Source organism: Grampus griseus, assembly GCF_964374135.1.
Source record: "Grampus griseus genome assembly, chromosome: 19".
Lineage (NCBI taxonomy): Eukaryota > Metazoa > Chordata > Mammalia > Artiodactyla > Delphinidae > Grampus > Grampus griseus.
Window position 1 is genome coordinate 4,528,067 of NC_139013.1, and position 15,448 is coordinate 4,543,514.

Sequence of the window (15,448 nt, forward strand, 5' to 3'; positions counted from 1 at the left end):
TAGATGTGAAATTAAGACTATTTCTATAACTACTCACCAAGACAGAATAAAACAAACATTGATCATTAACTAAGAAGAGAAATAAAGTAGGTAAGCCGCAAACACAGTAGGGGTAATAATTAAAAGACAAAGACATGCATAATTTTATTGGCAGTGGACATATGGGACATTCAAATTTGAATGCAACACCACACTGTCTTAAGTGTACTGAGTTGAAAATTGCCATGTACATTCATGAAATATAGGTAAAGACAAAAATACAATTAAGTAACTTGGGAGAACCTATCATTTAAAAAAAAAGCAAGTAGTTATGGAATTGCTAAACAAGAATAAGAGAAAATTTTACTCTCAATTTCTGAAAAATCATGTATATACTATTAAAATATAATCCTTCTAAATACTATAATTTCGAAATGGTTTATGCACGCATAAAGCAACCATTCTGAATCACTGGCATGTGTTGCAAGGCAGGAGAATTTCACAGAAAATGCATTACAATGAATCATTTAAAAATCTCTAATGGAAAATTTGAATGAATTATTTAAATAACAGCAGAGAAATTTGTCATGTTATTATTACTGCTATACATACACAAATTATCAAGGCTGTAACCCATACTTTAGAAGAAAAATAAAACCTTATTTATAAATAAAAGAACATGAAAGTTGTAAAATCTGCAGAGAATCATCGATATATAAAATAATAGTTGTGATCACATCATACCATGATTCAGATACACACTGAGGAAAGTAAATGAATAAGATGACTACTTTTTGGTTGGAGAAATGAACCACAGATTTTCACAAATACAGGGTGCCTTCTAATTATCTAAGGCCCTTCTTACCAAAGACGTTTTCATCTGAGCATGTTATACTAGATCTTTTGACTCTAAAATCATGTATGATTTTGACACAGAACTAACGAGAAAGTGAAAAAATACAGGACACAGCAAGCATAACACCATATTAAATAAGGCAGACTTATAAAATTACAGTTATTAGGAAATTAAACAACAATTGGGACTTTAAAATATGGTAGCCAATGTTCCAAGCGCTGCTATGGAATGAACATATTCAAGACTTCTATGAGATAAATAAACATATTAAGTTATTCTACCATTGATGGATTGGGCAAGTACACTTAAAATGTCTCACGTTAGTTCATAGAAAGTAAAAATGTCTCATGTTAGTTCATTGGAAGTAAAATGGACGATTACATTCTATAATTCTGGGGAGATGCTTGATGCTATGATGAAATGACTGAGTCTGAACTTTGTAGGGTCATGTTTGAAGTTTCCATTGGATTGGGTATTCCAAGAATTTTGTCACCTAATCCCAGTATCTCCATGATTCTCCTCACACAGTTCTGACTTGAGGCAGAAACAGAACTTAACATAGAGTTACTCAGAAATGTAAACAGTTTTCCCTAGAACCTCCAAAGCAACCGAAGAGCAGTCAGGTCATGAGGGTCATCACAGGCCAAGAGGAGGATTTTGGCTCTCACTGTGAATGTGAGGGATAATCACTGGGGCTGAAGATGAATACACGGAGGATTTAAGAGCCTAGGATGGGGGCAGGAGATGCCCCTCTATGACAGCAACAGAAATAAATCTAGGCTTCGCAAATATCATTTCCATTGAAGCATGCCTTCCCAAGCCATATTATAAGATATGACTTCCTCTGCGATCTTTGGACCTCGCACCTGTGTCATCTGCTTCATCCATTCGCACGTACCTGGTTATACAGCTACTGTCTCCATTCCCTTCACATCTCAGGGATTCTTCTTTTACTCCAAAAAGGGGACCTGTTAATTAGAAAAATGAACGTAAGTTTTCCTGGAGATCCTACAGTTTCCAATCCAGTATTGAGCTTAGATGAGAAGAGAAGGTATTGTAGAATGTTAAAATATTCTAGAAATTGACTTCCCCGATTACCGGTCTTTTGAAAGCTCCTTTATTGTAGTAGACAACAGTTAAAAAATCAGATCCTGAGATTCTGACCAAGATCTATTAAGTAAAAAATAAAGGGTAAAAGTCTGATTTTAAGATGCGGGCAGCACTATCTTATAGCACTGAACTTACAGAATTACCACTAATCTAGTGAAGGATGAAGATTACCTCAAGAAAGAAGGTCGGAATTATGATGAATCATCATGCAGCCTTTCTGTCTATACCCACAAACTCCCATTTTTTCCTTGAAAGCAGGGATCTGAAACTCTATTGTAGGACACAGAAGATTCCAGGAGACTTTCTACAAATGAAGGAACCAAAACCCTGTGGACGGATAAGGAATTCTGGAAGGAAGTTATCCACACCCAAGGAGACCAGGTTCCTATAGTTCTCTAACATCACATTCTTGTGAACAAGATCAGGCATTCCCACTCATCCTGAGAAAATTCTATGGCCACATTTGTGAATGTCAACAGTCCCTGAGATTAAAGAGTACATTTGCCAAGTGGCAATGGGAAGAGTTCATTATTTGACCCAAGATGAAAACAGCAAGTTAAGAGAACTGGTTTGATTTAGGACAGTGTCTTGAATTATGCAATAAAATACTTTTTTTTACACAGAAATGTTCTGTATCATATTTCTAACTCCAAGAAAAGAGGATGACATATGATTCATGACACCACTGTAGAGACTATTATTATCTTGAAGAGAAATTATAAAATGATGGCATCAACACAGGCATATGCATTTTTGAATGTTGTACTTTCATTACACAGGATAAACTGTATATATTTCTCAGGTGGAAAAGTCATAATGAGTTAGAAGTAAAACTGTCATATTTTAATATGTAAGAAAGCAAACTGGGGATAATGTAAAAATGCAGATTTTTGACTCAAGAGCTCTGGAGTGGAGCCTGAGTTCCACATTTTTAACAAGCTCACTTTTAACTAGTAATGCCAATGTCTCTGGTCCATGTACCACATATTTTGATACCATAACAGTAGAACAGCATGGTAACAATCTATGGTTAACTTTGAACTTAAAGTGTTTAATGGATTTTGCAGGTCTAATAGAATAGTAAGCATACCAGCAACAATTCTTTTTCAATATTTATGATATATAATATAGCTTTCTACCTTTTTTAACATATTATTGAATGCACCACACAAATAATTGAAGAAACATGTTACTCTTCCTTTTTTTGAAAATATTTTGTCAAACATCCATAAAATGGTAGAGCTTGGGTTTCACTCCAGTTTACTTGAACTAGAATTCATCTAAAAAGAACACAAACAAATACACAGACAATCCTACTCAAAGTTTATAGCAGTTTCCATAACTGGGAAGAGCAACAGAAACAATAAAAAAGGATCAGACAATGTTAACATATCGTGCACACAGTTATACATAAAAAGAGCAACTTTGTACATATTTAAAGTGATAGAGTATGTGGAGTCCAAACTACAACACAAATGAATATGTCTACAACAACAGAAACAGACTCACAGACACAGAGAACAGACTTGTGGTTGCCAAGGGGGAGGGTATTTGGGGGAGGGAGTTTGGGATTAGCAGATGCAAACTAGTATATATAGGAAGGATAAACAACAAGGTCCTACTGTATAGCACAGGGAACTGCATTCAATATCCTGTGATAAATCATAATGGAAAAGAATATGAACAAGAATATATATATCTATAAATGAGTCACTTTGCTACACTGCAGAAATTAACACAATATTGTAAATCAACTATACTTCAATAAAATTTAAAAACATAAACGTGACAGAGAAGAAAATATACATGTCAATGAAATCAAAATTTTTACTTAGATAAATCTTATAAATCTGTGGAGGATAATCTTTGTATTTTAAAAATACACTAGGGTGCAAACATACATAGTGATATAAAATAAATTAGAGCTATTGGTTTAAATCTTTTCGTTCCTTTAAGATCTTTATAGTTTGTGCTGAGCTATATATTAGAAATTTGACACCATTAATGTAATATAATGCTTGGAAACTTTCTGGAGAATGCAAAGGAGTGATAAAAAAAGAAGAGTATATCGGCGACATGAGTGTGGAGTATAATGGAAACTGACAAAACCTTGACTGATGAAAAGGCTTGAAGAAAACCTTTACTTAAGGGTGCGTCCAGAGCCTGTGCTCCGTAACGGGAGAGGCCACAACAGTGAAAGGCCTGTGTATCTCAAGAAAAACAAAAACAAAAACAAAAAACCTTCACTTACAAAACCCAGTATCTCTAATAAGTAAAGTTGAATTTTTATATTTCAAAGCCAACTGCAAACAAAGAGAAACTAAAAAGAAATGGAGTTTCTACATTAACTGGAATGGTTTATACATTTCCCTCATTAAATCTTTCCAAGACTGTTATTAAGGCTAAAAAATTTTGAACTTCATAGTGCAGGAAATTGGCAGAAAGTACCTGAATCAGCGAACCTCAGGTGTAATGGGATAAATTGGTATCAGGTGACTGAAGCACGCAGCAGGACACATTATCACTGCTTAGGTATTTTGGGCAAAAATAAGGAAACCAGAATCTACCAGGGGAAAATATGAGTTTTATGCAAATTCCAATCCATATATACCTCCCTTGTTCCGTATCCCTAACAGTGCATTTAAATAGTAAGTTTTTCTTACAAACAGTCTAATGTTTTCTTCAGAACTTTCTGAGGAATTCTGGACCATTGAAGTCAACCTGTTTATACGTGCATTTCCTTAATCCTGTTCTAAAGAGCTGATGTTGCATCCATATATCAACTAAACACTCTTCCCTTCTTCACTAAGATCCCCAGATCCAGCCCCACCCCAGTGGGAAGCTTGGCTATCAAGCTTCCCACCGTGTTGATTTCTCACAAAGAGCTCTCAGTAGCTGAAAGTCATTAATTCTTGGTGAGAATTCTTCAGGCTTTGCAGGGAGCCTTGATGCAGACACCTGAGAAAAGGCTCTGGGACATGAGGGAGAAGTATTCTAAAGCACTGATTTTAACTATAATAAAAGGAAAAAAAATGAAGTAGTTGAAAATGACCACACTAGGTAACATCAGAAGTAGAGAATTAAAGGTTTGCAGGTTCTCGATCCATGACATTTCAGGAGGAAAAGCAAACCCAGCCTCTGACCCAGGACAGGACACTTACCTGAGAAGCTGCCATTCCTCCTCTTCTTCCTCCTGCACTGGGTCCTTTTCTCGTCAATATTATGTTGAGGAATCACACCAGCATCTTGAGAATATGCCGTCAACGGCGTCAGCACAGCTCCTTCACCTGCTCCCAGCACAGCCACAGGCAGAAGGACCTTGAAATGCTGAAAACGCCAACCTCTCCTGTCCTTCATCTCAGGAGAGACTGGGGAACAGTCAGCTCCTACAAGGAAAACAAACTGAGGTTTTTCTTTGTTGTCTACACGTGTTCTCTCCTCATACAGACAACCAAAAATTCTTCTAACACAGAATATGTGGGCTGCACTGACATTCCCCTTCCAACCCCACGTACAGGCGACCCTGCTGCCTCTCCCAGGACTGAAGCTTTGTCTGAACTCTCACAATGTAGCCGGGAGCCGACGTATTTCACCCAGGCCTCACCTTAGAATCACCTGGAGCACGTAATACAAACAACGCTGACCTCCCACAGCACCAATAGCCAGACGCTGTGGGGAGGGCACAGGTGATGTGATTTATTGATATTGGTCATGTGATCCCGCTGGGAAACCAGATGAGAATCACTTAGCTAAACGTTTTCTCTGAAGCTTTAAAGTGAATACAAATCTTTTGGGGCTCAGCTCCCCAATCTAAGAAGTTATGAATCAGCAGGTTTGAGGTGAACCCATGAAATGACATGTTTAACAAGTTATCTGTTGGTGCTGATGTTACTACCTACAAGACCTGTTTTCCATAGCACTGAGCTATAGAGCTATCACACACAGCACACCTGAGACCTCTGAGTAGGGTGAGCAATTTGGGGCTGTAATTTCTAGAAGCGCTGGCTCTGTCAGCCTGATATCCTGGGGATGGGGCCTTTTTTGTTATGGGCATGGCCCTGTCATAGCCTAGTTCATATGCCCTTGGGGAAGGGGAGGTGAGTGATTGACAGGAATCACACAATGACATTGGGATTGTGTGAGACTTTGCTCTCAGAATTCTCTCAAAAGTTACCCTGAGTCCTTAGGTCCTTTCACCCCCTCCTCTCCCTGGGGCCACATGCATTCACAAAATGATTTGCAGCGACCTCCTATCTGTAGGTGAGAGAGCCTCCGTCTTCAGAGATGAGGTGCATGAAGGTGTTTACATCACAGCTTTCTTTGAAAATAAACCAAAGGCAGCAATGGAGGATGGATTAAAATGTTGGAAAGGGACAACAGCCTTTGGAAATGATGTCATAAATGTGTATTTGATGATACACAAAGGAAGTAATGGTCAATATTAAGTAATAATGCACATTATAACTGAATTAACAGATGATTTTTTTTGGTGTTTTTGCCCTATTGTATGTGTGTTTCTATGTTTTAAGAATTGTATGGCTATAGTTTGTTCTCTCCCCACTCCTTACATAATACTTACATTTTATCACATCTATAAAGTGCATTAATTGAGATAAAAATAAAACAAGGGAAACATGTCCATTTTCTAAATATTATTTGAGAGCATTAAATATTTTGAAATATCCTATTAAGTGTGCATGCACCCATACCAATGTATTTTTTTTTTAAGTTTAAAGAGTTTTTTGTTTTTTTTTTTTTGCAGTACGCGGGCCTCTCACTGCTGTGGCCTCTCCCGTTGCAGAGCACAGGCTCCGGACGCGCAGGCTCAGCGGCCATGGTCACGGGCCTAGCCGCCCCGTGGCATGTGGGATCCTCCCAGACCGGGGCATGAACCCATGTCCCCTGCATCGGCAGATGGACCCCCAACCACCGCGCCACAAGGGAAGCCCTAAAGAGCTTTTTTAGAGAAGGTTTAGTTTCACAGCAAAATTGGGAGTAAGGTACAGAAATCTCAATATACTTCTTATTCCCACACATGCGTAACCTCCCTCATTACCATCATCCTCCACCAGAGTGGTACATTTGTTACCATTGATGAATCTATATTGACACCATAAGTAATTAAAGTCCATAGATTACCTTATAGTTCACTTCTAGGATTGTGCAATTTGTGACATTGGAGAAATATATGACATGTATCTATCATTACAGTTTTCAACCTTTTTTTTTAGTTTTTTAAGGAACCTCCATACTGTTCATAGTGGCTATACAAATTTATATTCCCACCAACAGTGTAGGAGGATTCCCTTTTCTCCACACCCTCTTCAGCATTTATTGTTTGTAGATTTTTTGATGATGGGCATTCTGACTGCTGTGAGGTAATACCTCATTGTAGTTTTGACTTGCATTTCTCTAATAATTAGTGATGTTGAGCATCTTTTCATGTGCTTCTTGGCCGTCTGTATGTCTTCTTTGGAGGAACGTCTATTTAGGACTTCTGCTCATTTTTGGATTGGGTTGTTTGGTTTTTTTGATATTGAGCTGCATGAGCTGCTTGTATATTTTGGAGATTAATCCTTTGTCAGTTGCTTTGTTTGCAAACATTTTCTCCCATTCTGAGGGTTGTCTTTTCATCTTGTTTGTGGTTTCCTTTGCTGTGCAAAAGCTTTTAAGTTTAATTAGGTCCCGGTTGTTTATTTTTGTTTTTATTTCCATTACTCTGGGAGGCAGGTCGAAAAACATCTTCCTGCGATTTATGTCACAGAGTGTTCTGCCTATGTTTTCCTCTAAGAGTTTTATAGTGTCTGGCCTTGCATTCAGGTCTTTAATCCATTTTGAGTTTACAAACACTGAAACTTTTAATGTCTTACACCTGTGTCTTTAGCAAATATCATATTGTTAAAATCATATATTATGTAGTCTTTTCAGATTGGCTTCTCTCACTTAGTAATATGTGTTTAAGGATCTTCCATATATTTTCATGCCTTGATGCTTACTCATTTTAGCACTGAATAGTATTCCATTCCCAGTATGTACCAGAGTATATTTATCAATTCACTCACTGAAGGACACCTTGGTTGCTTTCAAGTTTTGAATAAAGGTGCTATAAATATCCATGTACAGGTTTCTGTGGAAGTAAATATTCTATTCCTTTCAGTAAATACCAATGAGCAAGCCTGCTGGACTGCATGGTACGGGGATGTTTATTATTGTAGAAACTGGCAATCTGTCTTCCAAAGTAGCTGTACAATTTTGCATTTCCACTCACAATGAATGAGATTTCCTATTGCTCCACATCCACCACAGCATTTATTATTGACCCTGTTCAAATTTTGGTCATTCTAAGGGGTATTTAGTGTTATATCATTGAATTTTTAATTTGTATTTCACTGATGACATGTGATGTGGTTCATCTTTCCACTTGGCTTATATGCCAAGTGTCTATCTTCTTTGGTGAGGTATCTGTTAAGTTTGTTGGCCCATTTTTAATCCAGTTGCTAGTTTTCTTATTTTTTTCTTCCAATCTATCTTGTATCCAATCTGTATTCATTTTACTTCCTATTCTTGTCTAATTGCATTAACATGGACTTCTTATACAATATTGAAAAGAAATAGTGAAAGGAGACAACCTTGCTTCGTACCTGGACTTAGTGAGAAAGCTTCTTGTTTCTTATCAAGTGTGATGTAAGCTGTAAGGTTTTTTGTAGATTTTCCTTGTTAACATGAGGAAGCTTCTTTGTATCCCCAGTTTACACAGAGTTTTTATCAAGAATGGTGTTGAAATTTGTCAAAATTTTCTTCTGCATATTGATATTATCATATATATTTTCATCATTAGGGTGTTGATGACATGGATACAAGTACTTAATTTTGCAGTATTGAAGCAGCCTTGCTTGACTGGGATAAATCCCTTTTGGTCGATTGCACAATTCTTTTAAAACATTGTTGGATTCAACTCGCTAATATTTAATTGAGGATTTTTGCATCTTTGTTCCTGAGACATATTGGTCTGTTATTATGAATATTATTAATGTTTTTGTCTGGATTTGGATATTCTGGTTTGATGTAAGACATTTGGGGAAATTTTCAGTCATTACCATTTCAAATACTTTGTATTCCTTTCTCTCTTTATTCTCCTTCTCATATACCCATTGTACATATGACACACTGTTTTAATTGTTGCACAATCTTTTCATATTCTGTTCTGTTTTTCTTTTCCAGCCCATTTTCTCTTTTGCTTCAGTTTTGGAGGTTTTTACTATGTCTTCAAGCACAGAGATATTTTTCCTCAGTTGTGTCCAGTCTACTAATAAGTCTCTCAAACACATTCTTTATTTCTGTTAGTTTTTTTCCTAATGTATAGCATTTCTTTTTGATTTTTATTAATTTTTTAATCTCTCTGCTTATATTGCCATCTAATCATTCATGCTGTTTATTTTATCCATCACAGCTCTTAGCATATCAATTGTAGTTGTTTAAAATTCCTGACTATTTCCCCAATTTTTAATTCTACTTCTGTTTTGATTAAGAATTCCATATTTACATTGTTTCCCTCTTCTCCCAGTTTACTATAAACATTTAAGAGAAAGACGACTCCTTCAACATTTTGCTTAGACACTTCCTCAGTCAAAGTTCCAGTTTCATTACTCACAAAATCTACCTTCCAAAGAACTCTAGGAGAGGACTACAATTCAGCCAATCTATTGTCACATTAAAACAGCAATCACTTTCCTCTAGTTTCCAATAAAATGTTCCACATTTCTGCCTCATCCAATTGTTCTTCACAGTACAGATTTCTCCCCCAATTTTGTTTAGGGACACTGAAGTATTCCTTAAGAAGTCTGAGGTTCTCTGCGGCTCTCCTCTTTTCCTTCTAAGCTTCCGTCAGAGCTGTCCTTAATAGTTCTTTCATGGTGAAGCAGCGGTTCTTTTCAGCAGGTACTTCCAAACTCTTCTGTGCTCTATCAAACATGCAGTTCTAATGGCACTTGTACATTATTAAGTATTCTTTATCAGATGTACTCTTATTTCCCAGTACCAATTTTTGCCTTATTCTCTTTGGGTCGCTAAAAAAGAAATACCAGAGCCTGGGTAGTTGATAAACAACTGATGATTTTTTCCTCAGTGTGGCAAAGACTGGGAAGTCCAAGATCAAGGCACCAGCAAATTCACTGTCTACTAAAGGCACCATTTCTGATTCATAGAGACGGTCCTCTAGCTATGTAGTCAAATGTGACTAGGGGCAAATGAGCTTTTCTGCGGTACTATTATGAGGGCACAAATCCCATTTATCAGGTCACTTCCCTCATGACCTTATCATTTCCAATATCACCACCTCCTAATACCATCACCATTGGAATTGGGTTTCAAATACAAAAATTAGATGGACAAAAATGTTCACAACATCAGAGGAACCAATGAGAAAATTGATTATTTCTTTATTGCTGGAAGGTATGAACACTGTAAATTTGTTTACTTAGTCCCAATAAACCTTAAATTGGTAATAGGAATCTCACCTTTGTTATGTTTTATGAGCTTTTTTTTTTTTTTTTTTTTTTGCTGTACGCGGGCCTCTCATTGTTGTGGCCTCTCCCGTTGCGGAGCACAGGCTCCAGACGCGCAGGCTCAGCGGCCATGGCTCACGGGCCCAGCCGCTCCGCGGCCTGTGGGGTCCTCCCAGACTGGGGCACAAGCCCACGTCCCCCGCATCGGCAGGCGGACTCTCAACCACTTCGCCACCAGGGAAGCCCTATGAGCTACTCTTACTGGCAGCCTTGGGATTTGCATCCTGAATTCTTTTACTTGCAAAAATGCCAAATTAGCTTCTGAATATTATAGGAAAAAAATGCCTTTTTACAGATCTCAAATTACATGCAATTTTACCCCAGAAATCACGTATTTTAAAATTTTCAACACTCACCTGATGTCTTTAAAAAATCAGCAAAAACATGTTTTGTGCTCTCTTTCAGCCACTCTAGATCTTACTGGCCACTTCCAAATGAAAATGTTTAAATGTGCTAATGTGCATTCGTAACATCACATTTCAAATGACTGCAATCTCTTCAAAGATTAAATAGAAGAAGTTCATATTTAGGACCCCCCAAATCTTTACTCTCTGAATCTGAAATACCCTTCAGCTTAACACCACACTGTTCACTCTTTTCTGGGATTTTTTTTTCTTGAATGACCATCTTGGATGCTGTTTATGTCATGTAGCGTTTCCTACAGTTCCATGCATACTTTATTTCTGGGAAAATTATTATTCCAGATTGATAGTTACATACACAAACACTTCTCCGTAAGTCTCAACTCCTGCTTAATACTGCCTAGACTCTGAAGCTCTCTTACAAGCATTAATAAAATTTCATTTACATAAGTATTTATATGATAATTGCACAATAATGTATTTAAAATTGTATTGCTTCTTTAGGAGCACAAACTTAACTGTTTTGTTTACCACCCTTGTAAGTGACTGTTTAATAATTGTACTTAGGACTCAAAGAGGGATGAATAAACAGCTGAACAAAGTGCAAATACAAGCAATTTACATATGTCTCATAAGACTAGGTGATCATTTAATCTTTATACAAGAAAAGAAGAGCCTGGATACTCTGAGGTCATGACTCATGAGAATATAGGGGCTTACGGTTGGGAAACATGCAGTAATCCGTGCAGCAGAGTTCACCAGCCACCTGTTGCGATTGTTAAAAAGAGCGAAACAAACGTGAAAGACTGAAGAGAGAGTGTACAAAGACACAGAAGTGCTCACCAGGACAAGGATACTTTGGGTGGCTCTAGATTCAGGGGAGGATCTTGGAGAGATATTGGTTGTATGAACGTATAGCACCCTTTGCTTGTGCCTAGGCAAGATGAAAACCATGGAGCCACTGGACCAGATCATGAGCACCAAACATGAAACACCAGGAAATAACAATAATCCTACATTCAGTAAGACTGTGATTCTGTTATGAATTAAAGCAGAACAGAATCCCAAATCTTTTTTCTCTGTGATGTTTTTGTTACTCCCATTATCTGTCACATACCTAGTAAATATAATATTTATCAACATGTGCAGAATCCAGCAGAGGAAAACAGAGGATTCAACGTATTTGGGCACTTTCATCTTAAGCTGTGCCCACCTGGAGTTCCTGGGACTGATGTTGATGGTCTGGCGGACACTCAAGAGGCAGATGTTGCCAATGGACACATACCTGGCCTCTCTGAGAATACAGTAAACAACTTTGCGTTCAATATCGTTGAGAAAATGTTTCCACCCAGACGCTCCCATTGTCCTTGGGATTCCTGTAGAGAGCATGACCAAGGAGTTCGCTATAAGCAGACGCTCAACAATCAGATCTGTGAATCTTAGGCTGTATCCAGTGAAGTGACAGAAGAGATAATGGTAAAGAAGAGAGAAATTTCCTAGGATTCCAAGTATATTCTGGGATAGGAAGATCATTTTATTGCAAAATCTCTGGTAGCCATCCTGTCAGTTCTCTGTGAATGATATTTCCCTTCTGAGCTAGAGTTTCCTGAACAGAAAGATGAGGCATGTGTTATGTGTGTCATATCAACTGAAATCCAATCTTCTCAACTTATTATTAGTTTCCACTGAGACAGATTACCTTAATGTTTTTCTTTTAATAAGAGGTTTCCAAGATTTTAACATATAAATTTTAAAGAGCTTTTATATGTCATATGATATCACATATGTGGAATCTAAAAAAAAAATAGTACAAATGAACCTATTTACAAAACTGAAATTGAGTCACAGATGTAGAAAACAAACTTATGGTTACCAAGGGGGAAAGGGGGGAAGGATAAATTGGGAGATTGGGATTGACATATACATATTACTATATATAAAACAGATAACTAATAAAACTTACTGTATAGCACAGGGAACTATACTCAATACTCTGTAATGACCTGTACGGGAAAAGAATCTTAAAAAGAGTGGATATATGTATATGTATAACTGATTCACTTTGCCATACAGCATAAACTAACACAACATTGTAAATCAACTATACTCAAATAAAAAAATTAATTTAAAATGAAAATAAAATAAAAGCAGAGAAAATCTGAAAAAAAAAAAAAAAAAAGAGCTCTACTGACGAGTGAATCACTGCTGTGAAGGTCATACATGTACTTGGTAACTTCTTTATTTTTCCCAAACCTGTGAGAAGGAACTACTGTTACTTTTATTCTCAAGAAGAGAACTTAGATACAGAGAAATTAAGTGGACTAAATTTACACCATAGTTATAGGCAGGAAAGGACTTAAACTTGATTTGTCTGATAAAAAACTTAGCACGTTTAATCACTATGACATACTGACAAATCCAGGTAGCTGTGTTCTCCTAATAGTTTAAATATATATTTAGCTGCTTTGATAATGTGTCATAATATTTGAAGTCAGTGGTCATTTATTTTATAATTTTAGTTGTAACAAGCTTCCATTATGTGTAAAAATGTATTTCATAGACAAATAACAATTGTTCATAAAGATTTAGAGATCTTAACCAAATGTAAATTCTGGGATTTTTAAATACTACAGAAAGCGGCCACACGGCCAAGTTGGATTTAATAAATACAAGAGCGGCTCAGCGTCAGGACCACAATAGACAGTGTCACTCGCTTTTGTGCCTGAACAAAATGGAATACCACCAAACACAGGAATTATCGAACATCATACTGTGCCATAAAGTCGTGGATATGAATCACTAATGTGTAATATAATTGCTAGTGTAGAACAATTTTTAATAGTTTCTGATCATGTATTCATGAATATATTAATTCATGAGTAAAAGCATTAACGACAAAGGTAGATTGTCTTATATTTTAACCTTTAAGAAAGTATGCAAAATGGAATCTCTAATGTGTAAAACTGTGCTTTTTATTAAGTTGGAATTAGACATTTTTAATCGATAGGAGAACATTTTTAAATAAGTGAAAGTATCACGATATATTTGTGCCTGACTGCGGCTATCTGAGACTCATCATAAATTTACATTTTTCTTATGTACTGATTCCTTTTCTTCAATAGGGAAAACAGACTCATCAAATTAAACAGATCAAAGACATTTTCAGGAGGTAACAATTACGGTCTCCGTTAAGTACTTCGTATACCCAGAGTTAGAGCAAACAGTTTTATACCAGGAACTGCCATTTCGATTCACCATTTCTGCACAGGCCTAAATGACTTGTAGATTCATCTTACTCTTTATGATAAGCAGAAGGTGTTATAGGCACACACATCTGCAGTAATCCTGAAAATTTAATATATGGTTTCAGTAAACGAGGCTGAACTTCAGACTGCGTTCAAAACTATGGTTCTTCAGAAAATTAAAAGTCAAGCTGCATTATCACTTCGAATCAATGCTGGGAATCAAGGTCATTGTGGATTACACTAAATCATACTCTATAAATTAGGAGCCATTATGGATTGATGTTGGATCTATAATCCTGATCTCTCTTTACTAGTCCAGCTCAAGTCTCAGAATCATTCCATTTTTCTGTGTGGCTTTGGCGCTGGACTAGATTTGAACCCTGAAGAATTCCTCTTTCTGAGATAATCACTTACCCCTGTTCCTGATACTGGCAGACTCTCCCTCTCAGACTGAAATAGAAAATTGTAACACGACTTCTTTCAGTTCCCAGGATGCTGTGCAATGCAGTGTGATGGTTTGAAAACCAGCACCTGTGTTACATGGGGGGCAGTCAGACCCCTAGATATGGGTTTACGTTTCTGTGACCTCCCCTCCTCTCAGAACTGCATTTATCTTTTCACTTTTAGCTGCAGTGCGAAAGCAGGCTCAAGAGGGTATGTGTGAAAAACTTAACTTTTTAAAAGCTGTTAATTACCATTAACGCTACAATCAACTTGTCATTCCCAAGGAGACCATTGTAGTGCTTTGAGAAGCTTTTTCTTTTATATGATCTGGGGAGGCAGACAGGTTCTCATACGGAATGAGCAGGAAATACTGAGTTGACTGGTGAGAGTCTGGCAATGAAGCTCTTGTATCTTGCTGACTTCTCTGCTCCCCTGAGAAATTTTTCTACCCAACAGTGAGTTCTTTCCTAATCTTCAGACCCGCAAGCACCAGCATCAGTTAAGTATGAGCAGAGAAAAAGAACCAAAGTGCCTGAGAATTTCCAAGCCCTATAAGTAAAAGGAAGGCCATGATGACAGCAATTTATATTATAAATTATTGCATATATTTGTCCAACTCAATGCCAATGAATTTGGAAGTCTAAGTGGTGATAAAGATGCTTTCTAGTAAAATGTATTTTGCCAATATGGACCCATTCTCAAGTAGTCTAAATAGAAAGATATACATAGAAATATATAAATCTATAAGCCTCTCCCCCCCCCAAAAAGCACCTCAATAGTAAGTTTTAACAGATGCTACTATTTAACTGTCACATAAGTCATTGCTACTTGCTCAGTTCAAGAATGCTGAATGGTTACTACCATCCTCTACAACATTTTTTCCCTGCA

General features: G+C 37.0%; 1 protein-coding gene across 1 annotated transcript; it reads right to left on the reverse strand.

Moving 5' to 3' along the window:
• Positions 1-11,516: 11,516 nt before the first annotated feature.
• On the reverse strand, positions 11,517-12,430 carry LOC309836651 (vomeronasal type-1 receptor 4-like; the record flags this gene model as incomplete). Its single annotated transcript, XM_082676756.1, is given in 2 exon segments — positions 11,517-12,406; positions 12,409-12,430. Coding segments are annotated over 2 exon segments (912 nt in total).
• Positions 12,431-15,448: the final 3,018 nt, after the last annotated feature.